This window comes from Acomys russatus, chromosome 28 (assembly GCF_903995435.1).
Source record: "Acomys russatus chromosome 28, mAcoRus1.1, whole genome shotgun sequence".
In the NCBI taxonomy this organism is placed as follows: Eukaryota; Metazoa; Chordata; class Mammalia; order Rodentia; family Muridae; genus Acomys; species Acomys russatus.
The window spans coordinates 18,167,818-18,195,577 of NC_067164.1; the positions used below are offsets into that span (position 1 = coordinate 18,167,818).

The window sequence follows — 27,760 nt, forward strand, 5'->3', positions numbered from 1 at the left end:
AAGTAGAGTGCTAGAACAGAAAATATGTAGTCCTCCAGTTTCTCTCTCTCTCTCTCTCAGAAAGGGTAATGGGAGATAAATGTGATCAAAGTACATCACAGGCATACATGAAAAGATCATACTTGAAACATTTCTATATTATTTAGTGTGTGCATGTATGTGTGTCACAGCACACACGTGGAAGTTGGTTCTCTTCTGTTACATGGCTTCCCCAGCACTGAACTCAGAGGGCCAGCACCTTTGCAACTGAGTCATCTTGTCAGCTAAAACCCATAATTTTGTACGATGAATATACTTTAAAAGTGTGGTGGTCCAACTTATAATCCTAGCACTTGGGAAGTTGAGGCAGAAGGATGTTAAGTTTGAGGGTAGCCTGGGATGCAGAAAAAGACCATCTCAAAATTAAAGAACAACAAAACACCCCAAAACCTGGATTTGATCCCTAGTACCATAATATTCTGAAATAGATATAACATAAAGGATCTACAATTATTAAAATGCAAATATATGTATATATGTAAAAAGATTAAAAGTAACTATACTGTTACTAATGAGTATCTGAGATCTGAGCTTAATTTTAATCAATAATTTACCATATTTTTGTTTCTACAATTGTCATGTATTACTTGTATGTCCAGAAAACAGTATATATGTGCATGCATGCATACATACACACACACACATGTATATAAAAATGAAAACTTTGTGTCAGAGACTTTGGATAGTTTTTACATTACTATTTCTCTCTCTCTCTCTGTGTATGTGTGTATGTGTGATGGTACATGTGTGGAGGTCAGAGGACAACTTGCATTAGTTAGTTCTCTCCTTTCACTGTGTGGGTTCCAGCGATGACCCAGGTTGGCAGGCTGGGTGTCAAACGTCTTTACCTCCTGAGCCATCTTGCTGGCCCTGGATCGGTTTATCTTTAATGAAGCATTGTCTGCTTAACTGAAGAACTGTCCTGAGTGACGAGCTGTAGTTGTCCCCTTCTCTTGTCATTGTCCCCTGCTGGATTTTTGACTAGATCTCATGTAGCTCAGGCTGGCTACAACTTGCTATATGGTAGGTTTTGACCCTGAACTCTGATCTTCCTGCCTCTGCCTCTCAAGACTGGGGTTCCAGGCACACACAGGCTCCCACGTTGGGTTACATCCTACCCCAGGATGTCTGTGCGCGCGCGCGCGCACACACACACACACACACACACACACACACACACACACACACACACACACACAAAGTTCTTATTCTTGGCCTTAGGAATAAAAAGCCAGGGGCTAACCTGGTGAGTGAATTCTTTTCTTCTTCTGTCAGACTAGCTGCCAGGTTAAGCTGCCAGGGACTCCTAGGACTAAGAAAGTTTTGGGAATCAATTAAGCCATTATAGGTCAGAAGGACATCACTTTTGAGAGATTTTAAAATATTTATTTATTTATTATTTTAAACACTATTCTGCCTACGCACCAGAAGAGGGCACCAGATCTCATTATAGATGGCTGTGAGCCACCCACCAGTGGTTGCTGGAACTGAACTCAGGACCTTTGGAGGAACAGACAGTGGTTCTTAAATTCTGAGCCATCTCTTCAGTCCCTGAGAATTTTTCTTAAATGCTCTGTGCCGTGAATCAAGCATTTGATGCACTATTTCCATTAGTCCTTACTTCTTAGAACCTACAAGCTGTTTCTTTTGCATAAATGAAGACTCCTAGCCAGAGCCAATACCTACAGAGAATGGAGGTAAACCAAGCAGGCTTCAGCCTGGTATTCTCTCTTAAAATGGACACCTCGTTCTAAAGAGCTAAATTTAGAGTGATGAGAACTGAGTCATAGATGCTTCTGAGACCTGGCTTAATGAATTTGAATTTCACAGTGTTGTTGCTGTTACATTTATGATGTTATTAGTTAAAGTTTGGAGATGGGAGAGAAAGGGGGACTGTTAGCAATGCCGCTCAATGAACACTTACCAGCGTTTATTTCTGCCTTTAGATAGGAAACACGCTGCATCCACCGGATTACCAGGTAAGGCTACCCTCTCCTTACACCACGAGCTGGTCTGAGCACTGCAGAGGGTGTCTGCACGGGGTGATTGAGGTGGTAGTTTCTCTTCAGAGGTGTGCCAGTTGTCTCTACCGATTTCTCTGGAGAAGATTGTGGCAGCTGTGCCCACCCAGCCTCCCAGGCTGCTGGAGTACTGGCTCTGGGCAGGACAGCTAGCTGTCTGGAACATGGCTCAGGGCTGGCTTGCTGGGAACTAGGTGCAGATGCTGCTCTGAGTACACAGGCCTGCCTTAACAAGGCAGCTCAGTGAGGCTCTGCTCACAAGCCCCTCTAGTTTGCTGTGGGTGTGCACAGTGAGTGCTCAGGGAGCCAGAGCAGTGCTGCCAAGAGCCTGAAGCTATAGTACACCGGGGCCTTGGGTGCTGTCAAGAGCGTATAACACAGAGGCAACCAGAGGCCACTTAAGTTCTTTATTTAGAAAAGAAAATTCCAGGACCTTTTCTACCTCCTAGTAAGCAATGGCATACACACGAGAGAGAGAAAAATTAAAATGCCAACATGGGGTCAAAGACTTATAACTGTCATCATTACATGCTGCAGGAAGTCTAAGAACTTTGCACACAATTACATGTGAGTGAAGGACCTGGGTCTTTTACTGGTCCTTAGTGCCTGCATTTCCTCAGTGTTTTCCACTATATTTACCATGATGCACGTAACCTGCCTTCCACAGCAACCATGAAAATGAGAAAATTTAAAAGTAAGAGGGGCAGGTGAGCGCAAGCACTGAGGGGCTGTGCTCCTGTGATCAGGGAACTAGAGCTGACTCTGGTAAAACTCCTTGAAAGTTCCTTGGAGCTTTATGCTGCTGGCGGGGTGGGGTGGGGGGTGAGGGAGATGAAAAGCAAGAGGACACATTTTATCAGACAGTGCTGAACAGTAATTAGATGCCTCTGTGCTTCCAAATGCCTTCTTCCAAATGTGTCCACCCTTGTCACAGTAGTGTCACAGGAGTATAAAGCCACAAGGCATTGCTTCATATCTGTCCCACTGGGCTCAGTGATTTAAGATTTGCTTCTATAGATTTTGTTCATTATGGGCATGATCACCTGTTAAAATATTTAACTATTCATTTAATTACTTAATGGCATTGAGCCTAGGGATTACGCATGCTAGGTGAGTACTCTACCGTTGAGCTATATTCCTCTCAAATTTAGCATGTGCTAAATTATATCCGTGGTTGTGATCTTTGCTGGACGCTGCTGTTTACTTAAACAGTAGGCCATGTAGAAACATCGCAGTCACTGAGAACTCACGGAGCATAGACACAGAAAGCAGGTCCAGCAGCTCTTTCCTAACTGACCTAAACGGGCACTGATACCAGAGCAGCCACACCTTGTTCCCCTACATCACTTCCTGTCTTTGGGCTTGAGCTTGCAGTGCTCTCTGTGGTGTTTTCAGACTATAAGTCTGTGGCTGTCTGAAAAGCAGCCTCTAAACTGAGTGTGGCAAACAAATGTGAGCTGTGTAGACAAGCTGGCATTGCTAAGTCCCCTTTGCCACCTGCCTCTGGCAACTAAATTACATCACTTTTTGGAGCTTCTTCCATTGTAAAGTACAGATGTTTCCACCTTTCAGGACAGAGGGGAATCTGATGACGAAACTACTGGATGTAACACACAGTAGTAAAATAGTAAACTGAAAATCCTTCTTGTTCATTTAGGAATTCAAGTGCTACGACCAGATGAAAATTTTCACGTACCGGATCAAAAGCCTGGTAACTCCTCATTGTGGGTGGAGGTGCATGGAATTCTAAGCTCTTTCCCATCATGATTCGGATAGCTCAGGGTCTGGGGAAGACACCGGGCCTGAGGAGTTTCTGACATCTCATCCTGATGTTAGAAGGGGTAGGGGAGGGATGCTGGGAACTCATTTCTGTGTGAGCAGGCTGCTAAAGTCTAGAACAGGGTAGGTGGCTTGACACTGCACAGTGACATCCATCCAAATACACTATTGAGAGCGGCAGTGAGAGCCTTACAGCATCCCCATGCAGGACCATGCTGCACTGTACAGCATCCCCATGCAGGACCATGCTGCACTGTACAGCATCCCCATGCAGGACCATGCTGCACTGTACAGCATCCCCATGCAGGACCATGCTGCACTGTACAGCATCCCCATGCAGGACCATGCTGCACTGTACAGCATCCCCATGCAGGACCATGCTGCACTGTCAGCTTATCTTGTCTTCCTCAGCCCACCAGAGACCATACATTGCGCCCCTACTGGAAGACTGTGTGCTTTTTAAGGCTAGGTTCATCTAACCCAGCATGGAAGATAAGATACTGTTCTTTCAGAGGAAAACTAAGGGACGACAAGGGCAAAAAGAGACAGCCAGACCAACACCCATCTACTCTGGACCCCTCATCTCAGCATTTAGATGTATGCCAAGGCTAGCCACACCTGGTGGTGGTGCAGCATAGCAGCTGGGAGCAGAGTCAGACATTGATCCCATATTTCTGATTCTGTGCGCATTGTACCCCAGACAGTACAGAGGACTGGAGCAGTGTCCTTAAGGTGCAAGGTCTGCCTAGTAGGACTGTAAGGAATTTCCTGATATGCCAGCATTTGGTAAGCCGAAGACAGGTGGCTTGTACTTGGCAACCTGGGTTCAATATACAGAAAAGGGTTCCTTTGGTAAACAAACCACATTTAGTGAAAACATACACATTCATGGGGGAAATTTTTCAGAGAAGATGGGTAAAATCAAACCCACCCCTAACCTCACATGTGCTCTGGGCCAGTTTCTCTTGGCCTTAGGCCCATTCCCAACGGGGGAACAAGATCTTTATGAGATCTTTCTTGTGTGGATAAAATACATAAATGCAGTAACTCAGAATCTCTCTATGTTCTAGAAAACAAACATCAAGGAAATGCTGACAATCTTAGTAAGAAACACCTCTTCTTTAGCTGATACTTTGAAATATAAAAATGTGGAACTAATTTTTTCTCATTAAAAGGTGACAAAGTTGCATGCATTTGGGGTGCCTTAACAGTGTGACATCATCCAGATGCATGTGCATGTAGTGAGGGTATCTGTTCCCTTTAGACCACTGTTTAGAGACTGCACTTAGAGAACATTTTCAGCTCTCTCAAGCCATCCTTTTTCAAATCAGCAACTATTTCCTTAAGCCTTCATAGCACCATGCAGTAAGATGTGCAGTAAAATGTGCCTAAAGGAATTAGCATGTTCCGACATATTTTATAGTTACATGTCTCAATGCATAAATGGTAGTAAATTCATAAAGTAGACAGGTCCTATGTGAAAATTTGGGTTAAGGGCATACTGGAAGTTATTCACATAAGATCAAAGTGAAGAAACAGCAGACAGTAGATAAAAACTGTTTAGTGTTAATTAAAACTATCAGAATATACTTGGTTTATATGGCGAGCTCCTCCAGGTTGTGTGAGCACTGGAAGAGATTTTTTGTTTACATGTGACTGGCAGCACACTAAAAACATGTTTCACTGTACAAGGTTATGCTAAGTGTTTCATATCTAGCTCCTAACAGTAAAAATTAAAACAAAACACACACACAAAACAGTTTCTTTCAGTGGCAGAGCTAGCACATGTAAGGCCCACCCGCACCTCACCCTGGACAACTTCAGGATTGCTTCTCAGTGCAGTACTGGCCAACTGTGACCACCTGTCTGCAGTAGCATCCTGAGACACGCGTGACCCACCTTCCTACCGCTGGCCACATGACCGCATGTCTGCAACTCTGGCAAGCAGAGCAACACGAAGCTCGAGGAAACTTCCTGCTGGTTCTCTTGGCTTCGTGTACGGAACCTGAATGGGTATCCCAGCTGGAGAAACTCCCAGAGAACTCTCCCTTCCCTGTGCTGTCGGCTTAAACAAAAAGGTGTAAGGAAGCTACCCATTTAAAGCAGTAAAGCAAGCCACCCGGATAGCTCTGCTGACCAGCTGAAAGGGACCCAGTCCCCCCCAAAGCCATGTCCATGTGGAGGCAACACCCTCACCCGCCAAGTCGCGAGGCTGTGTTTTAGGATGCAGTTCTATCCGTTGCTTACACACACTGTCTTGGTTTGAAACAACACACTTGAGCTAAACTTTACATTGTATCATCGAAAGCAAATGGAAAGAGAATTGAGAAGCAATTCTCATGCACCTGAAATAGCTGTCTTGGCTAACTATATAGATTAAAAAAACTCCATGAAATCTGAGAAAAACCATAGAACAGTATGCCCTGAGGAGACATCTGGAAATTTAGCCCTAACCCTGGAAGCTGCATGTATGCACACGCACACGTGCCTGACTGAGGCTCTTTCAGTAGGCTTCTAATCCAGCCTGTTGCTGCTCACACAATTGCACTGCCTACTCTGGTGGAGGATACCCTATACATACTGCAAACTGATGTGTCCATGACTCTGTTCTCTTTAACAGGTCCAGGTACAGTTCCACGTCCCAAAACCCACCCTTCCGCATCCTCTGGCCACATGCTCCTTCCATCAGTCACAGCATCCATCGTTTTAACCATCGCTTCTGCTGTAAACGTATTCATTGCTCTATAGCATGAAATGGTATCTGAATCTTTATTTGAAAGATGCTATGGGGACCCCACAGGTCACTTGGGCAGACTTACTGTATATTTGTCCCTTGTCCAGATAGTGTTATAGAATTAACTTTACATTTCTGTATTAATTTTAGGATTGTAAAAACCCCAAAGCTGTATACTTTTGATTGAATAAAACCTTTATTAAACATTTTCCCACAGAATTGCCAAGTATTAAAAGCCCATTACTAATGTTAGTCATTAACACGACTTAATGCCAGAATCAAAATGGGAATACCTGTCTCCTCCTCTGGAGAATCAAACCTCCAATTGGCAGCCGGGGACAATGAGCATGTGCTCCTGCGATGGCAGCCTCTTGTCTCCAGGAGACCAAGCAGGCAGGTAGAGGCCACTTGGGGACCTGTCAGACTGCCAGCTCTGGGACCCCTCTCTGTCCCACTTCCTTCAGGTTTGCTTCTGTCTTTCCTTCTTACCAAATGAACCTGGCAAATCTCCATTATGCTAGCAACATCCGAACACACAACATGGAAGGTGAGATGAGGTCCTTGGCTAGCCGCCTACCCACTGAGGATGAGCTCAGTTGTCCTCGGAAGGGTATGCAGAGGGCCAGACACTCTTCTCTGCACTTGGCTCCGTAACTTCTGAGTCAAAGTGAAAATGAGCTCATGCAAAGAAAACTCTCTCTCAAAGCCACTGGGATTGCAACAAGCAGGGAAGTAAGGTGCAAAAAACCCGGGGAGAAGTGGCGTTATGCTTGCATGCCACAAACTCACAGCAGTGACTATAAAATCCTAGCAGTCAACCCGGAAAGTTTTAGTCTGTATTCCTTACAGTGTAACATCGTCTGCACCAGGAGAATTCTAGCCACACCCAGCACTTTCCCCGCCACCTGGTGCTAGTACAACAGCAAGACTCACCGTGCAGTCTCTCCTAACACCCCTCAGTGTAAGCCAAATGGACCACAGAGCACAGATGTAGTTACAGCATTTGGAGAGGCACCAACAAGCCACAGCCCAGGTACATCTGCAGTCAGAAGTTGTATTTAAAGTTGGTAGACTATGGAAGAAGCACATTATATTGTTCAACTCAGCCATTGTTTTCAGATGCTAATATAATGTCAATGGTGTCACCCTAGTCAAAATGTCAGCACTGACAAGCCTTTAAATAAAACACCAGGCAGAATTACATAAAACTACAAATTAACAATTTATTTTAAGGACTTCATTTTTATAAATAAAAAGTTTTTTTAAAAAAAGCTTGCAAAATGGTGATTTTGTTATATTCCAATTGGCTAGGTATTTTCTGTAAGTTCCAAATAAGTAAAATAATATAAAAATATATTTGAGTCTTCATAGAACAAAAAGGAAAAACCACACAAATCATTAAAAACTTTGGAATTTTCTTTACTCCCCAGATGATTTCACAGATATAAAAAGCTGAAATCATCTACACTCTGCACCATGGTCTCCAACAGCCACACCATTAGTTTATTCTGTTATATAGGAAGCAGCTATGTTTCATTCTGCGCTATGGAAAATCAGAATGGAGAATAATCATTAAGCACAGTGACTATGCTTAATGCTGTTGTAAAATGTACAACAGAATTTATACTTTGGGTAAGTGTGTACTTTTTAAAAAGTAAATACAGCTTTTAGATATAAATTTTTCAAAGATTCTCTTTGAAGAGCTTTGTGGTGACTATTTCAGGTTTAATGTACAGTAACTTCTCAGGCACCTCAAGCATCCCAGTGAAGAAGAGGACCCTTTTGCCCGCCCATGTGGTCAGCGTAACGAAGGTCTGATGTAGCAAAATGCATCTTGTGAACCTCTGGAAACGCTTGGAAATGGTCAGCTAAAGACGCCGCCTCTGCTATGGATGGTCTCATTCAACCCATGCTCTACCAGCTTTATATCTTCTAGGTCATCTTTTATGATGCTAATTAGGTGGCTAAGGCCTTCCTGTTGTTGTTTCAAATGCTAGAATGAAAGAAAATAATTGTGAGTGTACTTTTCTGTTAAACTGTAAGCTACTTACATTGCAGTACTTAGCAACTAAAAACAAGCACGCACAGTGAAACAGCTATAACCAGTAGTACAAGATACACCTTAAAACCAGGTAAAGCCAAACAAGCATGCACCAACAATATCTGTAAATTGTAACTTCTGTATTTGTACAGAACTCCTGGTCCCCCACCCCACCCCATGCAGGGATGTGGGTGTGCACTACCCACCACACTGTTTATAGGGTGCTGGGGCTTGAACCCTGGGCTCTGCACATTCTACCAACTGAGCCACATCCCTAGTCTCTCAATTTAATACGCATACAACCCATTCTAGAACGTGATCAAATGCAGCTGAGAGGATTGGGGGAACCCTGCGCTTTACCACCCCACTGACCTGAGCACTGCCACTGCCTGCACTCTGAGGCTTCTATGATCTAGGTAATATTCTGGGGGGAGGTTGTTTGGCTCTTTACTGTGGCATAACAGTATGTGGACCATTTTTAGTGTACAGAGATGCTGTGTACTTTCACATCATTGGGTGGTTCTGTACTGTGTCACAGAAGGGGAATCATACAATACTTGTCCTTGTATGCCTGCACATTTCACGGTCTATCTATGTTGTTGCACCTTTTTAGGAGGGAGGAATACTCCACTCTGTGTATGTACACAGTTGTATACATGTCTGTGTAGTTACCCGTCTTCAACTTTTTGGGATATATATATATATATCTCCATCCAGAAGTAGAACTGGCTGGGTGTGCTGGCATGTACCTTAAAATCTCTGCACTCAAATGGCAGAGACAGACAGACTCTGAGTCCAAGACCAACCTAGTCTACATAGCAAGTTGCAGGACAACCAGGGTTACATAGCGAGACCTTGTCTCTTGGAAGCAAACAAGATGTAGAACTGCCAGATGACATGCTACATTTACTTTTAGTTGTTTGAGGAAGCAGTGTTTTCATATTTTCTGTTACTTAAGGGTCTACAAAGGTCACAATTTCAATACAGTCTAAGGATTATTTCTGCTGTTGAATAGCCATTCCGACAGATACCCGGTTGTAAGCTGATTCTTACCTGCTTGATTTCTCGTAATAGGTCTGCATCTATGTAATACCTTTCTTCAGATTTCACAGCTCCAAAATGATTCTGCATCCTGATCTGGGACATCAGTTCATTCAGTCGACCCTAAAAGTGAGTCAGAAACAAGTGCTAGCAAGCACAGCTGCTCCTAACGACTGTTTTGAAAAAATGGCTTCAAAACCACCAGTTCAAACTCCCACATCTTGGGTTTGAAGCACTAATGTGAGCCAAAGGAACCATGACTGAGGATGTATTTTCAGAAGTGTTGACTACTGTGAACAAACGCTAAGGCTTGAGACACACAGCTCTACCCAGAAGTCCTGTGAAACGGACGACTGCTTAACACTGGGGTCCAGGTCCACCTCAATTGCTGACCGGGCAGACTCAGAAGCACTTACTTTGAACTGAGTAGGCGCATTCAGTTCACCCTGAATAGTATCTAGCTGAACCCGCAACTGTTCTTCATCAGCCTGGATGGCGTAGCCACTTTTCCTTTGAATTTCCTGTTTGATTAGGACCTGTAAAAGATAAAGACATCAATACTATCCAGTAGAACACGTTTAAAAAGCAATAATGGGCTTGCTGAGAACTAACACAAGGGTGCTTTGAAATACACTTGAAGGCTATATGGTAGGAGGAGCACAAATCTGAGGTCAGCCTGAGGAGCAAAGAGAGGTCTAGACCAGTTTAGGCTGCACAGCTGAGACCCTGCCTCAAAACATTAAAAAAATAAAAAATCCAAGTGCTTTATGCCTACTCTTGAATAAAGTGCCTTTATATGCCTGCCTACATTCCAATTAGATTTCCCAGTCAAATAAAGTTCTTTGTATAAAATACAGTAACGCGGCTAAAAATCAATGTTGTTGGTAAACTTTCTTTTTTTGAAGTTGAAGACTACTGGAAAAAAAGATAAACTTTGTTGAGACAAGGTCTCATGGAGCCCAATGTGGCCTCAAATTTGATCTGTGGATGACCTCGAACTCCAGGTCCTCCTGCCCATCTTAAAAATGCTAGGTTTATAGGTATGCGGCACAGCATCCACACTTAGCTTCAGTGAAAACATCTAGCTTTCTGGTCAAGTGGGCATCTCTTCAATCTCCTAGTCACACATGTAGCTAAGCACAGGTCAAGGCTGCCAACAGATGTGAGCAAATAAATAGGTAAGCGGCTCCTGAGAGCATGGGGATTCTCTGTAGGATAACAAAAGCACCCAGACACTGATCAGACTCATGGGCGGTATATCCTTTAAAGGGTTAATATATGGTATGAGAATTATGCCTGGGGTTTTCCATGTGGGTCTTAGTAGTACTCCGTCCCGCTTTCTGGGCAGTTATCAGTTTCTTCACTTTGCTGCACATTACTTTTGCTAATCTCCCCTAGGGTTCAAATCTGAAAACGCACACTGCCTCTTATTCCTTAGGCCTGTGTGACAGTGCCTCTCTGACCTCAGCATCCCTCTCTCTGAGTTGGTTATCCATCTTGATGGAGGTTGACAGGAACAGCTTTTCAGTCCTTTGCACGGTCACTCTGAATGTCTCATGGGTTTCTCACCTCTCTCACACAGGTTTCAAGCTTACCTTGGTATCTGTATAGTTTCTTAACAATTAGCTCACTATATTTTTATCTGGTATTATTTGGATTTTGCTTGCGTGCCTTCGGATCTGATATGTAGCTCTTGTTTTTATGACAATTTATGACTTCAGGTCTTACTGCTATTTTGTTCTGTCTGTTAAACTGGCAATTGGTTTTAATCTTTAATACACAGTCACATTCCCTCTGCTGGTACTCAAAAATGTTTTCTATTTTAAGAAGCCAAGAATCAGTGATTTTATACATTTCCTTGTACAAAATTGTTTTTGTCACCCTGTCACTAAGATACAAACTTTAGAATATTTTTACTCTCATCTCCTACCCATAGGAGCTTTCCTCCCATTTCTGGGTCTTTTTCCTATTTAAAAAAACATTCCTTATTTGGCCTACATTTCACATAAAACATCTTATAAACATTGGGGGAATTCCAATTATTACCTGTAAAGTCCTATGGGAGAGATCCATGAGTTTCCTCTTGTACTGTGCTATTTTGGCTATAGTTGTAGTTTGATTCTTTTGCAGTTCACTAATGTCTTCAGATATGATCTGTTGAGAGAGAAGTCTGAGGATAAGTCAAGTAGGCTACAACAGGCACACCTACATGGTCAGATAGCACTGTGACCAATCTCTCAAAACATAGCTGTCTTTAATTTCTGCATCTTATTATTGTTTTTACATTTTCCTCTTTGTATATATGTATGTGTCTCTGTGTTTGTGTATACATGTGTGTAAAGTTGCATTAGATGTGGTGGCTTGAATAGGTGTGGCCCACAGGGAGTGGCACTATTAGGAGGAGTGGCCTTGAGGAGGAAGTGTGTGACTGTGGAGCAGGCTTTGAGGGTCCTGTGCTCAAGCTATGCCCAGTGTAACACAGTCTACTGGTGCCAGCAAATGAAGATGAACTCTCAGCTACTCTTTAGCACCATGTCTGCCTGGACACTGCCATGCTTCCCACCATGATAATAGACTAAACCTCTGAAACTGTTAGCCAGCCCCAATTAAATGCTTTCCTTTACAAGAGTTGCCTTGGTCATGGTGTCTCTTCACAGCAATGGAAATCCTACCTGAGATATTAGAGTCCAGACAGGGTACTGGATCCCCTAGAGGTGGGGTTACAGGCAGCTGTAGGAAACCAACCTAGGCCCTCTGTAGCAGTACGTGCTCTTAACTGCTGGGCCATTAGCCAGCCCCATAATTCTGTATTTTATGTTTCCTCTCTTACATGTCCAAAAAATAAATTGTGCTACTCAAAGATTGATTCTTTTAAGATATTTAGTGATGGGGCACATACTGTTAAAAACAATAACATTTCAGAACTAAGTATTAATTTGGAATATAACCAACACCCAGGTCTGTGAGATGATGTGGGCTCCTGGGTTTAGGTTTCATGGAGGTTTGGTCGGAGGCTGGCAGGGCTAGGAGACCAGTGTAGTCCATACACTGGCACACCTGGAGGGATGATCAAGGTGCAGAGAGAAAGCAAGATGCAAACCCTAAAAGTGAACACACATACTTTTCTCTGGCTGGTGGTGTTTTCTGTCTGCCCTAGACTCCTCCTGCTACACCCCATGCCATCTTAGCCATAACCGGGAAGGTTTAATTTGTGAGCGCACACACGTGTTCTTTGAGTACAATGCACATGTGTGTATAGAAGCCAGAGGACAACCTCAGCTGTAGCCAAGGAGGCCAAGCCAGATGCTTACTTCTACCTCCCTAGCATTGAGATTACAGGCCTGGCTTTTTCATGTGGGTTCTGGGGGCGGACTGAAATCAGGTCATAATGCTCAGCATTTTAACAATTGTCCAGCTCAAAACACAGGTTATAGTCTCTCCATTACATCACAGTATTCCAATCAGGTTTAATTCTATTATTTTATCTATCATAATTAATTTCTATGCTACTGAAGTGTTAAAGAGGACAAAAAGGTTGTACAAGCTACTTTAGTACATCCACCTATGTAGATCACCTTTGGCTGGGGTGGGAGATGGGGACATACTGGGGCTCTGAACCTAAGGCCCACTATCTGTGACACAGCACTCTACCACTGAGCTACATCCATCAGCCCCTTTCTCAGTTTTTGAGACAAGATCTACATTGCCCAGGACTTGCCATCCTCCTGTCTAAGCCTCCCAAGTAGCTGAGATTATAGGCCAGTACCAACAGGTTTGGCTTCATTCCTTTTTAATGAAACACCAGGACGTTGCGAGGGACAAAGGACAAAATTAGGTTGCTGTGTTTATCACTCACATTTATTAAAAATCTGGGAATCAGCCAAGAAAGAATGTATAAGATTTTAAAGAGAATATCTACAAACTAGTTTAAAGGATAGATGCCTCAATGTTAAAGGCTGCACCATATCTAAGGATGAAATGGCTTAATATTAAACTCAAGTCCCACCAGGTGTAGTGATGCACATACTTTTAACCTTAGCACTTGGGAGGTAGAGGCGTTCAAGGTCGTTCTTGGCTACACAGTGAGTTTGAAGCTAACAATTCATTCTAAAGGTGATATGAATTCAGTGTTTATAGCCTAACACAATGAAGTGTCTGGAAATTATGCAGAGAAATCATGCTGGAATTTGCGACAAAGAAATGCTGAAAATGAAAATTAACTATGTGCAAATATCTCAGGACGCACAGTCACCACACACACAGAAATGCCCTGTCAGCATACAGAAGAACTGCACTGACAGAACTGGCTGACGACAGAGTGGTCCCTTTGTAGACAGTACGCTCGCTCCCGCCTAATGAGATTGGAACAGACGTAAGAGAACATGGAGGGATCCGCAGTCAGGACATCGTACTGTGCTGGATCTCGTTCGATTTTATAAGTTAATCAGAGTTGGTCCTGCTTGGATTAATTAAAAAAAAATAAAGGTGACTTTGAGTAAATCTAAAACATGTCAAATCAAATTTATGGGGCTAAAGACTTAGTTCAGATGTTAAATAGTCCTTGCTGCTCTTCCAGAGGACCCCAGTTCAATTGCACACTCACAGCAGTTTTAAATTCCAGTTCCAGCGTATCTAATGCACTCTCCTGGCTACTAAGGGCACCGCGCAGTATGTGGTGTATAAACATCTCTGTTGGTAAGTCATACACATAAAATTAAAAAGAAAAAGGTAGAAATGAAGAGGCTGCTACCATAGAGAAAGCAGCTGCACCAAGCTGTTACTGTTGTCTGCAGTGTACTCGTTCCCTGTAGGAGCATATAGCACACATGGTGAAAACGGCCCCCACTCTTTTCTTTTTCACTTTCAAGACAGAGAAGGAAAAGAGAACTCTTACATCTAATCGGGTCTGATGCTGCTTAGTCATCTGATCTTGAACCTTCAGTCTTCGAAGCAGTTCTTTGAAGCCCACCATCGGTACAGGAATTAGCCTGAAGTGCAAGGTCACTTTTCAGAACTTATTACTAAAACCAACGAGATATATTTCATAACAGACCTCATGCAGTTTTACAATGACCTTCTAAATGCAGCAGTTACGTTACTTTATTCACCCTCCCTATTTTACAAATGAGCAAATATAGCTCAGTCAAAAACTTGTGTTCTAAGTGCAAATGTACTAGGTGACTAGGGTTCAGATCTCTCCAGCCTACCTAGCTGCACTTCATCACACTGTCTTTACCATGGTACAGCTGTTTAAAAAGCAAAGAGAATACCTCTCTGCAGATGCAAGAACACAACAGTCCACATTTGTTGGCTTCCTTTCTGGTAAGTATCAGTTGTATATGGAATAAGAGGGTGATACACTTACTTTTCAGAATCCGGGTTATCCACCTTGGCCTGTTCCCAAATAATAGGATCAACACCTACCACAAACAAAAACATTCTTTTAAAACATATTTTTGTTATATTTGTATATTTCTTAAAATTAGAGTTCATAAACTGTAACAAGGAGTTACTTTTTAAAAAAATGTTATATGGAGTTTATTAAAGGAGCATGGGGGGAGAAGGAAAGGGGAAAAGGGGTACCCCAGAGAGAGAGAAAGTAGAAAGACAGGAAGTAAAGAGAGAGGATAGAGAGAGCAGAGAGCACGAGGAGTTACTTTTTAAAAAAATGATCACAAGGCCAAGTGTGGTGGCGCACGCCTTTAATCCCAGCACTCGGGAGGCAGAGGCAGGCTGATTGCTGTGAGTTTGAGGCCAACCTGGTCTACAAAGCGAGTCCAGGACAGCCAAGGCTACACAGAGAAACCCTGTCTCGAAAAACAAAACAAAAGCAGAAGTGATCACAGCCAAAATTTTATAAGTACAGATGAAAAGGAAGCATCTGCAACAGGCAGCATAATCCCTCTAGGACTCGCATAACAAACCCACAACGAACCAAGCAGGAGATGCATGAAGGACAGAAAAAGGCTATTCACAAACACGCATGGAAAGACATTCAACCTGGTCATCAGGAAAATTCCGACTAGGACTAAATCTTTAACTACTTTGTTGCTATGAGAGACAGAACAGAGAAAAAGAGACAGAGACTACATTACAATTATAAATATATTGGTAGAAAGTTCTTTGAAGGGCAATTTGTCAATATACCTAAGAAACATAAGTGATTAAAATCTCACTGCCAGAATTTTATTCTCATGGGCTGTGTGGTCTGAGGGGGTGGGAAGCAACAGTGTCACTCGCTGCCTAGGCTGCCCTCAATTCACTATGCAGTCCAGGGTGTCATCTCCCCGAGGGTGAGAGCACAGGTTTGAGCCCTACACGCAGATCTTACTCTAACAAACTACACACCCACGTGCTCTGCAATGAACTTCACGGATGTTAACTGCTGCTTATTTTGGAATGATGAATACATAGAAACAATACTGAATTTAAGTTAAGGTATGTATCTGTAGGATACTATATAATGTTTAAGTAGAATAAAATTTACTTTCATGTACTAAGATGAAGAATCCTAAGAAATACTACCAGTAAAAAGGCAGGCTGCAGCAATGTACAGAGCAGAGCCTTCTCTACTACTGCACACATGCTTACACGTAGAAATCAAAGACACAGATCAGCAGAGTCCACCGCCTCTGGGGGAAGGGGGATGAACTAGGATTACCAGTCTACTTATTTTGGACACCTAGACTTTGTTTTTAGTGTAAATATTTTATGTTTTACTTAAGTATTCAGTTAAAACAAAGATCAAAAGACCCAAAACAGTTCAAGTGAATTAATTACCTGTAGGTAGGTGGGATTACTAATTATTTTTATCACTTCCACAAAATTTCTAATAAACACATTAGCTATATAATTTAAAATTTCTCCTGACTAAAACACAAATATTCAACACGAATATACATTTGGAATAAGCAGACATGTGTAAGCTCACACATAAACAACCAACCAGCCCTGGCTCCAGCGCATACCAGCGGGAGGGTTCTGTAAAAGCTGTTTGATCTGAGCAGGAGACAGTTCTGTTCTGGTCATAGACAGGGTCACCCCGAGCTGCTGCAGCTGCGTTTTAATGTTGGCTTGTTCAAAGTGGGCATACAGTGTTGTCGCTGGGACTCTTCTTGAGGTGCCATTTGGAGAACGTTCAACAACATAAATGACAACTTCTGTCCTGGAGGATAACAAGCCACTTATAACATACTGACTATAACACCCCAAGGCACAAATACCAACTTACAAATGTTAGGCATACTTGTAAGCCAACTTAAATGACAGAGGCCAAAATGAGGTAGGTAAGTAAGAGTTTCTTTTTTGAAAAGATGTGCTCAGCAGTGTAGTTTATGACAGCCGTCCTCCCCCTTCACCCCGAACTATTTGCTCTCGTGGCTCTGCCATAACTTAGGGGCTGCTTGCTGCAACCAAGACCCAAGAAATGCAACCTGAGTTAGTCGCTGGATATTACTAACAACAATAATGATGTAATTCATTTAACCTCCATTATCAAAAAGTATCTTGCACCCAAGAAGAAAACGCCAGAAGGGCATGGGAACTAGAGCAATGGCACTGCCCACAAACGGGCAGAGTGATCAAGCTGGACCTGGGGCTGCATGTCTGTAACTCCAGCTCACAGGAGACAAGAGAAGGCTAGCCTGGGCTACAGGGAACATTTCTGAATAGCCAGTACTATATAAGCAAGACTGTCTCAAACCCACCAACAGCAACAGCAACCAAACCAAACCAAACCAAACGACCCCAGACAGTTATCAGAAGGTTCCAGTAACACCTTATGGCATTCATCTGCATGCAGCCCTGGTGCTCCCCACTGCTCCTGAATGAAAATCTACATACGTAGTAACCACCAACTTAAATCAATGTTCTGCTGAGATTTGTGTTTCAGCAGCAACAAAACCCACACTGCACAAGCCATACGTCTGTATACTTACTGATCATCTGGCAGTGTCTTAATGCCCTCCACATTGACTGTAAGGGTCTGGTTTCCTCCCAAAACTTTATGCAATGATTCTACCAACTGCTGTTGTTGGCCTCTTATATCCGTTTCCTTTTTGTTGAAAACTAAAACCACTAGTCCATCTTCATCTTTATTATTGGGCATACAACTATAACCCACAGCCTGTGAAAGAAACAAGATAAAAACCTCAGAAGTGTGAACAGATTATACCAAAGGCCTCATGACAGCCAGTGTCTGCTGAAAGGATAGAGATGGTAACAAGAGGTGATTCTTCATCACCTGTCCCCGATGACATCACTTATTATAAACAAAACTTCATTTCCCAAGACTAACACGAACAGTGAAGTTAACATTTCCTTTCCAACAGGCCAACTAAAGAATTTTCTTTGAAGGATTTTGATATGCATGTATTTTTGGAGGTTTCTGACTCACCGAAACAACTCTATCATGAACACAATTGCAGAAGTGATGGACTGATGCTCTTACTTCACTGTAGAGCTCATTCATGAACCTTGAGCTCAATTTTAAAGAATTTACAAATCAAGTATGTTTAATGTACAATAACACTGTCAAGGTACTAGCTATAAACAATCTCTATTATGTTATAATTTCATGTAATAAAACTTGATGAAATAGGTTATTGGTGTAATATTTAATGAGTAAGAGACTACATAATATCAAGTATGAGAAAAAAATAGTTTATATATGGGAGCTTTTTATCCTCTGTTACCACTTATATGTAACTTTTAAAGAAGTATTTGCAGTCATTCATGTGTACATTATACATTTTACTGTGTATGCTATATAGCAACCTTTCCTTGTTTGTTTTTTCCCCAAGACTGGGTTTCTCTGTGTAGCCCTGGCTGTCTTGGACTCGCTTTGTAGACCAGGCTGGCCTTGAACTCACATCAATTGCCTGCTTCTGCTTCCTGAGTGATTACAGGCATGCACCACCACGCCCAGCTTATAGCAGCCTTTAAGACAAGATTTTAAACTGATACTTCAACCTACGTTTACTATTGTATACCTTATTGCTAAACAATATTTAAAATTTCAACAAATGCACTCCGATGATACAGAAATTAAATATCCCTAATGCACAAAGCTAAACTACAAAGTGTTCGAAATTTTGAACTTTCTGGTGTCAATATGACATCCAAAGTTAAAAAAAAAAAATTCTACATATGACCTTGTATGAGGTCATAGCATACAAGCACACTAAAATATTGTATAAAATTATCTTTAGGCTATATGTACAAGCTGTACATGACATGTAAACTAATTTCCTGTTTAGGAGAGTCCCATCCCCAAGGTATTTCATTACATACACAAATATTCCAAAGTCCAAGAAACCTAAATAAAATCTGCAACACTTCCCTGGTACTGGAGTAGAGGTCAGTGGCAGAACATGTGACTAGCATGCATGAGAGTCTGGGCTTGATTCCCAAGCATCACTGCACGCCAAAAAACAAAACAACAACAACAACAACAACAAGCTAACCAACCAACCAAAACAAACAAACAAACAAAACCAAAAATCCCCAACAGGGTGAAGTATAAAACTTGACTGTAATATCTTGATTTGTTATGGCAAATACACTGCCAGCCGGGTGTAGTGGTGCGACCCTACAATCCCAACACTCAAGAGGCTGAAGTAGGACGGTGATGAGTTTGAGGCCAGCCTTGGCTACACAGTGAGTTAAGGTTGGCCTGGGCTGTTATAGGAAGGTCCTCTCTTCTGTCAGCTTTTCTTTGAGGGAAAAATCATTGGTCACGTACTTGACCACTTCCACTGTCTAAAGAGCAGGCTACCTGAGGTAACGTGCCAATAGGATGGTCTGTTTACAGACAATGAGGCCTAAAAATGACAATGGCCATTACTGTTTTATTGCCTTTGGCATATCGCTATAACAGCAACAGGGCAAGGAGAATGCTGTGCACTGACCAGGAGGCACTCCTTAACCAGTATTAGAAGAACACAACCTAAGTCTAGTAACCTTTAAGGTGACAAGCAGACCACAGCTCCTGTTTTGTTTTTACATTTATTTAGGAGGGGGCACGCCATGGCACACACATGGTGTCACAGGACAACTTGTGGGAGTCCATCTCCTTCTACCATGCGGCTTAGGGAGAGTGTCAAACTCAGACCATCAGGCTGGAGGCAAGCACCTTTACCCACTGAGTCACTTGCTGGCCCTGGGGGCTTTTAAGAGGGGGTCAGCTGTGGCCTGGCTACACCCTGCTTTGCAGCTGAGCATGACTGACACCTGGTCCTCCTGTGTCGTCTCGTCCCCCCCGCACCCCCTTCCGCCCCCGTGAGAGCTGACTCAGGTGTGCACCACCACAGCCACCACAACCAGCTTACCATGGTTCCTCTTTTGCCTGCACCTTCTTCAGTCCTAGTCTGGTCTCTAGGATCACTCTGAATCATACATAATACTTTTTCAAAAGTTACTTTAACTTTATACATTTTGTAATTTTAAAATAAAAAGTATAAAGCCAGGCACAGTGGCAGACGCCTGTAATCCCAGCACTTGGGGAGGCAAGAGGCAGGCAGATCGCTGTGAGTTTGAGGCCAGCCTAGTCTACAAAGCAAGTCCAGGACAGCCAAGGCTACACAGAGAAACCTACCTCGGAAAACAACCAACCAAAAACCAAAAAACAAAAAACAAAAAAAAACCAAAAAACAAAAAAAACAAACAGAACCCCAGAAAAACCAAAAATAAAAAATAAAAAGTATAATCACACCATTTTTGAGAAATACTAAAAAACCAAGCAACCACTTTTTAATGTGAAAGTTACTGTCTCTTTTATATTCACTCCTTAAATGAAGATTAAAGACAACTGATACCTTAAATCGGCAAAAGGGATTCTCCTGTGTAAACTCCACTGGAGGGATGTTATTGTTGAAATAGCCTTTTCCTGTTCCCCAGAAAGCCTGCAGCTGGTTCCACTTTGCCAAAATAGCATCTCTCTCATCTCCCAATAACGTTGGAGCAGAAAGAGCACTGGCAGTATTGATCAGCTGGTTGGACTGGGCAGGAGCTTGTGTAGGCTGACTGAAGAGACCACCTAAAGCTTAAAAAGGAAAAACAAAACAAACAAAAAACAAGCCGAGAAAACTTAGACCCAAGGTACGGTGAGCAAAATAACACCCCATTCCTAGCTGTCCATATTCTGACTTATGGGCGAGAGTACAGCCAGGATAGGAAAGAAACAGGTAAAGCAACGAGCATTGGCAGTCCAGAAAGCCTCTAAGAATGTCCAGAATGGACTGGAAATGGCTGAAAGGAAGACTAATGGGCAATACCGTGTGGATGCTCACTTTAGTGACTTCAGAATCAGACCATTTTTAGATGCTGTCAAGGTCTCAAGTGCAATGGACCGCTCTGAAGTACAGGGAAGAGGGCATGGCTAAAACAGACGCTACAATAACCCAAACTAGTGGCATAGTTAGAAAAAAAGGTGAGACTGCTAACATACAGTCAGAACCAGCAGACACTGAGACCAGATGCTTCAGAGCTAGTGCAGCTGATGGCATCTCAGACAAGAAGGACTTTAAATTAAAACAACAGTGCCACAATTCAAAGTTTTTCTTTTAAGTTGTATCTGAGAGGGTTAAACAGAAAACAGCACGTTCAACCTTGGGCAGCACCTCACACCTATATAACAGCACTTGAAAACAGGTAGATGATTGGTTGGAGTTTGTGGCCAGCCTGGGCTACATAGTGAGTTCCACACCAACTAGGCTACAGAGTGAGACACTATCTAAAAAGGAAAAACAAAACGCAACCCATTATGCCCACTGAATAATCGGATTTCATTTAAGTGTTGAGAATGTTTAGTGAACAGCAAAGACCTAGGGGCACTTACTAAATCTTACTAGAATAGATTAAACAAGAATTAGGACATAGGCGTGGAGAGATGGCTCAGAGGTTAAGAGCACTGACTGCTTTTCCAGTGGTCCTGAGTTCAATTCCCAGCAACCATATGGTGGCTCACAACCATCTATAATGTGATCTGATGCCCTCTTCTGGCCTGCAGGTGTACATGCAGACAGATCACGTGCTGATTATATACTAATAAATAAAATCTTAAAAAAAAATTAGGAAACAAACTTTATCAAACATTAGCCAACCTTTAAAATGGAGAAATTAGTATGTAACTGTCAATAAGAACCATAAGTGTAAAGAGTCTTATGTCTTCAATTAAGATGCAGACAGGGGCTGAGGAGGTTGGCTCAATGGACAGAGTGGCTGCCATGCAAGCATAAAGACTTGAGGACATAAGTGGGTGCAGCAGCACACACTGGGGAGGCAGAGACTGGGGGATCCTGGGAATCTGCTGGCCAGCTGGTCTAACCAAACCAGCACACTCCAGCTCCAGTGAGAGACTTGATCTCAAAAAATAGAGACCAGCTAAGCGTGGTGGCACATACCTTTAATCCCAGCATTCGGGAGGTAGAAGCAGGAAGGCCTCGGTGAGTTCAAGGCCAGCCTGCTCTACAAAGCCAGTCTAGGACAGCCAGGGTTGTTTTACACAGAGAAACCCTGTTTTGGAAAAAAACTAAAAACAAATAAACCAAACCAAAAATACCAGAGAACAATTAAGGAGGATCACAGAGCTGACTGCATTACCCAACATTAAAAAACCAGAGCCACATAGGTGAGGTGACATTCCTGACATGAATTCCAATAAACAGACAGAAGGAGAATCCAGATGACGATACTACTTCTTTACCTTAACAAATTAACTGAGCTAGGAAATAATTACCAAGGGCCGCTACAGATTTAGAGATTACAGCTCTCTTGATAAAGGATGTATGACACAGTCTTAGAAATAAAAAGCTGAACTATCTATATAAATAAGGCCCTAGGGCCCACTCAACAGTCAGGAGATACAAAGGACAAAGGCTGCAAGAATGACTTCAGTAATTTTCAAGACAAAGATCCCATTTCTTTCATGAATTGGTAATATAAAAGAACCTGCAGAGATCTAAGAATGACAAAGCTAGACAGTCATGTTCACGTACTTGAGTGACAGAACTACAAAGAAATGGAAGAGATTGTACAAGATGGGACAACATTCATCAGCGCAGCAGTGGCTAAAGGAGAGCATGGAGTCTGCTCAGACCATGCCCGACATGACAAGGGTGTGCCCACAGATATTGTCTAATAAATTATATCCTTATAGATTCCTCCACTTGTATTGTTTTTAGAAATAACAAAATTAAATGTAATGACCCCAAACCCAGGGCCCTAACACTTCTAATCATGCCATCAGTCTTTCCCCTAATTTCTGTCATGCATAAGAATAAAAGCAGCTTTCGGAATTCTTTGGAACATATGTGTACTCCTTGAACTAAGACAGCCTGTATTAGAAGCAAGCATGCTAGCTGTTGCTGCTACACGTTTACAGCTGAAGATAAAACCCCACTTACCAGTCTGCTGTTGCTGTGGCTGCTGCGTATTAAATCCTCCAAATCCAAGTCCGGTTCCCAAACCAGTGCCTAAACCAGTGCCAGTTCCTGTCGCTGTGCCAAAACCAGTACCAAAGCCAAAACCTTTGTTCTGAGTGCCACCGAGAAGGCCTTTGAATGAAAAAAATCAGAATTGAGTACCATGTCTTTAACCTTTACCATATGACACCTCCAGATGAGGGCTGACAGTCTTACCTGTGCTGCCTGTGTTTGTTGGGGCAGAAAAGCTGAACGCAGAGCCTGCGGTTGTAGTGGTGGTTCCAAATCCTCCAAACCCACCTAGTTAGAAAACGGTAACACATAGAGGTCTTTTAGTGCACACAGAGGCAATTTTGTCTTCAAACTGTTTTGTAAGTAGTTGCTAAATATAATGGACATATCGATCTAAAATTTTCTTTTTTAAAAACATAATTTTAAAAATTCTACATTACTAATCAGAAAGTCAATACACTGCAAAAAATAAATGACCAAGAATTTAAAATAGAAATATCACAATGCAATACATATTCCTTTAACTAAATGAGTAACATGATTGAAAAAAAAAAGACTTTTGCCAATAACTCTAAAATGATATGCATGAACTTTTAGACTAGCTATTACAAATTCAGTGCCCACACATATGATTTAAATTAATAAAATTAATGAGACTAAGTGTCTGCTGATGGTGGAGCAGTTTAAAGTGAATTCCTTAAACGTGGCGCAGACTCTAGATCCCAGCGACTACTGGAAAGTGTGTGAGAGTGTCACCATTCGCTTCTCCCTTCCCCAGCAAAAACAGTACTCTGTGTTCTTTGTCTAATACCTGTGGAGGTTTGCAGCGTCTGGGACGGAACACAATGGCTAGGTAAGCGCCCTACCCTGAACTCCATCTATGGCCCATTTACAGTCCTTTCAGATACTCCTAGTTCACCTTTCGTGTTTTGCAATGAATTCAACTGTTTAAAAAGTAGTGCCAAGCATATGATGGCAGCAGATGGCTTTGCCAACTTGCAACCTTAATTTTCGTGAATTAAATAACATCTATATTAGCTTACACTTCTCCTCTCTGGGTGAAGTAGCTTCAAAGGAAACATACCAACAGCTTACCTGTGTAAAGTAAGAATGTCTTTCTTGAAGGAAGTAAAGGAAAAAAACAAGTGGAGGAGTGACAAAAAAGGCAGCTAAGGCTGCCATGGGCCTCTGCATCACATTGTGGCAACCTGGCAGATTTTACTTTTAACTAAGTATAGAAACAAATTAACTTTAACACATCTAAGGATATATGAATAGAATAAAATGTCAGCCCAAATTTTAAAAAAAGTACTGGCAGTGGTTACCTAGTTATAATTACGCTGTCAAAGACTTTCAAAACGACATCAGAACCATACATGCTGAGCCACACGCCAGTTTTCTGAGATTCTAACCTGAACCTCATAAATTTCTTGTAAGACAGCCTCATCAAGATTGCAACAGATATCCAGAATAGTATACCCATAATAGTATACGCCTGTAGTCCCATCAAGGGAGATGCTAGCGCAGGAGGATTGCAACTTTTAAATGAGCCTAAACTACACAATGATAAGCTATCGCAACGAAAATTTTAAACTATTTTTTTTTAAATCAATTTTGTGGTGCTGGGCATCAAAACCAGGACCTTGCGGGCATGAGGCAGACATGTGATCTACCACTATGCTATACTCTTAAACCCTTAACAATACAATTCAGATTTGGAAATTTATTGAACAGGCTATCGCACACATGTATCTTATAGATTCTACCACCTTGCTGCTGACTAAACATCTTGATGAAACACCTAAAATAAGAAGTACTGTCTTTAGGCCCTTTTTAACTTGCTGCTTTCAAAGAATAACTATGTTATCCAAATTGGCTACATAGTAAAAAAACCTCTAGTCAGTATCTTATCATGTTTCAAGTTATCAAAAATGCCTTACTAGTAATAGGCAACCTGCATGGATACAAAAACATGTTAACTGTTAAAGCGCTTTGATGAAGGCCAAGTTAATTAACATATCTGAAAGCAATCAAAACACAATTATATTTGTACAACTCAAAACTCAACAATGACGACTTCAAATGGACATGAAACCAAGCAAATACAAACAGGTTTATTTGTTGCTGTTGAACCATGTGGTTTGCTTTATTCTGAAACATAAATTTCAAAATAAGGTTTGTTTTGCCCAGTGCCAATTTTAAGCAAAGGAGGAAAAGTAAACACACCAAGGGCACTTTATCTTTGGAATTTTCAAGTATTTCCCACATTATTTTCAACTCACAGGATAGGGTGACATAAACAATGCAGAATCAAGTGAATAGACAAAAACACCCGACTTTCCAAGTAGGTTTAGGAAGTAACGTTTACCAAATGCATATAATTGGCATGGGCCGAAGTGACATAACAGACTATGTACGGTAAATTCATATACGAGCAGCCAAGGATCAAGATTGTTCTAAGGGTCATTTTAACTCATAAGCCTACTTTAAACTGGGACACACATCCATTATATTTGTGTTCTGAAAAAAATTTAAGGATCTTCAAACAACCCACAGATTAAAAAAAAAAAAGAACTTAATAATTCTTTTTGAATGCAAGGATGTCAAGCCTACTTCTTAAAACTCAATGTCATCCGGTAAATTAAACTGCTCACGGGGAATGTCCCAAAAATCCAGCAAAGCATTGTAGATTCTTTCTACAATTGCATGTATCATGGAGATACATCCTAATGTGTTGAGTTGATAGAAGAAAAAACATTGTTATACAGATGGAAACAAAACACGTCACTGCTGTTCGTATAAGACTTGTTTCTCTTGGAAACACAAGGACAGTAAGATGAAATTCAGATGAAATATGTATAAAAAATGGAAAATGACTGCGGGAGTCCAAGAATCCCAGGGAAACACTGAGCTTATACTACAGCTAATAATTTGAAAGACATTTTATCCAAAATAAATTCCATTCCAAATTCGTATCATTTTGAAGCTGTACTCTGTAGGATTAAATGCAAACCCAACAAAGGAACATTCTCTCTCTCGAGGCTTTCCAAAACCCCACATCTTTTAAGACAGTCAAAAACTTATATACACTTGATTTGACCTTAGGAAACGAACCCCTTCTCTTATTAGACAAGTGCCGTTTCCCCCCCCAACTCTAAGGAACATCGGAACATTCTTGGACTCCTGCCCCCGACACTCGTTAACACACATGACCCGCAGTATCTACCTGCACTCGCCAGACTGTTACCAAAATTGAAAGGAGTCGCCGAGGTAGTAGAAACACCGAAATTCCCAATATTAAAGTTCACTGCAGGATTAGCAGTTAATCCGAAACCCCCAAAATTAAACCCACTGGCGGTGGAGTTGGCAGTCTCAAGCCCACCAAATCCTGATTGGCGTGGAGGCAGAGAAATAAAAATTTGAGAAGGTGAGAGGAGGGGAAGAGACAAGGAAAAGAAAGCAAGGTAAGAATCAGCAAAATAGGTTTCACAGCGTGAACAAACCCGACCGGCGCTGGATCGGATGAAGAAAGCAAAGGTCTGGGGACAGACAGAAGGAGCGAAGGACACCAGGGGCCGGGGCCGAGCATCCCCTCCCCCCACCCCTCACCCCTCCACGGGATAAGAAGGGGACAGAGGGAGCAGTCTGGCTCCAGTCTTACCCCTCTGGACCCGGAGGCCCAGGTGGACTAGGGGGACTCAGGGTCCCAGGAAGGGAGAGGGGCGTAGCCTCCGGCCTCTCCGGGCCGGCCTCTCCGATGGCGGGAAGCGACGCTGCGGCCGGGCCACGCTGGACGCGCGCGCCGTGCGAGCCCCAGGCCGAGCCTAAGCAGTCCGCAGGCTCCCCCCGCCACCCCCAGCCTCTTCCTCCGCCACCCAACCTTTCCACATGTCCCCCAAGATGTCCCGCGTGCCAGGGCAACCCCAGGACCCCTAGCCAGGTGGTGTCGGACCGAGGGGGCGGGCCCAAGGCTTCCGTTCCTTGGAAGAAGAAGGTCCCCGGGCTGACTTACCCGCCGGTGCCGCGGTGGCTGCAGAGGTGCCAGAAGTGCCCGAAGGAGCCCCAAAATTGAAAGCCATGTCGCGGGAGCAGCGTCTAGGTGGTCCCGGCTCCCGCGGCGCTCCGCTCAGTGCGCTCCGCTTTTTCCGTCCGGCTGGGAAACCTCGGGCCGTACCATTGGTTCCTTCCCCCTTTCTGACCTAAGCGGAGGAGGAAGGGAACCAAGGATGGGAGTGGGTGGAGGGTAGAACGGGAACGCCTCCGTCCCGCTCACTTCCGGGGGTGTGTTGTGGCTTCGCGTGGCGTGGGGCGTCACAACGGAGGAGGGTGGGGGGTGGTGATGGGAAGCTGGGCGTGGATTGTGGCCTGTCAGCTCCTAGAAGCCGCCTTAGCACGGTGGCAGGCTGCGGGGACTGCATGCACTAGGGTGTGAAGATGTTGCCCTTACCTCCGAGGAGTGGGCCTTCCAGGGGTGGGGGTGGGGCTGAGGTTTCAGTAGATGAAGCAGTTGGGAAAGAGCCAGATAGGAGTGATGGAAAGATCATGGGAATAGTACTAACACGTGTGCTTACTATGTGGCACACGCTGCCGCACTCTAGGTTTTGCATACGTTAATTTAGAGGCTGGCCCGAATGAAGCTGATGAGCTCTCTAACTGCTAAAGTCTGTGCCCT

General features: G+C 42.9%; 2 protein-coding genes across 9 annotated transcripts in view; one reads left to right on the forward strand and one right to left on the reverse strand.

The window, feature by feature from the left end:
- Positions 1-6,757, forward strand: part of Art3 (ADP-ribosyltransferase 3 (inactive)) — a 28,783-nt gene extending 22,026 nt beyond the window's left edge. For 4 of the 7 annotated variants that reach the window (XM_051170442.1, XM_051170439.1, XM_051170444.1 and 1 more), the window contains 4 exons: positions 1,986-2,018; positions 3,718-3,771; positions 4,910-4,942; positions 6,460-6,757. In XM_051170442.1, the coding sequence (XP_051026399.1) occupies positions 1,986-2,018; positions 3,718-3,771; positions 4,910-4,942; positions 6,460-6,587 (248 nt within the window). In that variant the 3' untranslated portion in view covers positions 6,588-6,757. The remainder of the gene's footprint in view (positions 1-1,985; positions 2,019-3,717; positions 3,772-4,909; positions 4,943-6,459) is intronic. The other 3 variants (XM_051170443.1, XM_051170441.1, XM_051170445.1) reach the window with 1 other exon arrangement.
- A 1,659-nt stretch (positions 6,758-8,416) lies between these two features.
- On the reverse strand, positions 8,417-27,296 carry Nup54 (nucleoporin 54). Of its 2 annotated transcripts, XM_051170333.1 has the most exons (13): positions 27,101-27,296; positions 26,315-26,476; positions 23,293-23,376; positions 23,059-23,208; positions 20,470-20,696; positions 17,593-17,780; positions 16,624-16,820; positions 15,021-15,075; positions 14,550-14,643; positions 11,702-11,809; positions 10,072-10,191; positions 9,668-9,778; positions 8,417-8,566 (listed from the first exon to the last, which is right to left on the reverse strand). In XM_051170333.1, exons 1-13 carry the CDS (start codon positions 27,165-27,167, stop codon positions 8,438-8,440), a joined length of 1,692 nt encoding a protein of 563 aa, XP_051026290.1. In that variant the 5' UTR covers positions 27,168-27,296; the 3' UTR covers positions 8,417-8,437. The 2 variants fall into 2 exon arrangements, with proteins under 2 accessions (XP_051026290.1, XP_051026291.1); XM_051170334.1 differs by lacking the exon at positions 26,315-26,476 and having other exon boundaries at positions 27,101-27,294.
- Between the last annotated feature and the right edge of the window lie 464 nt (positions 27,297-27,760).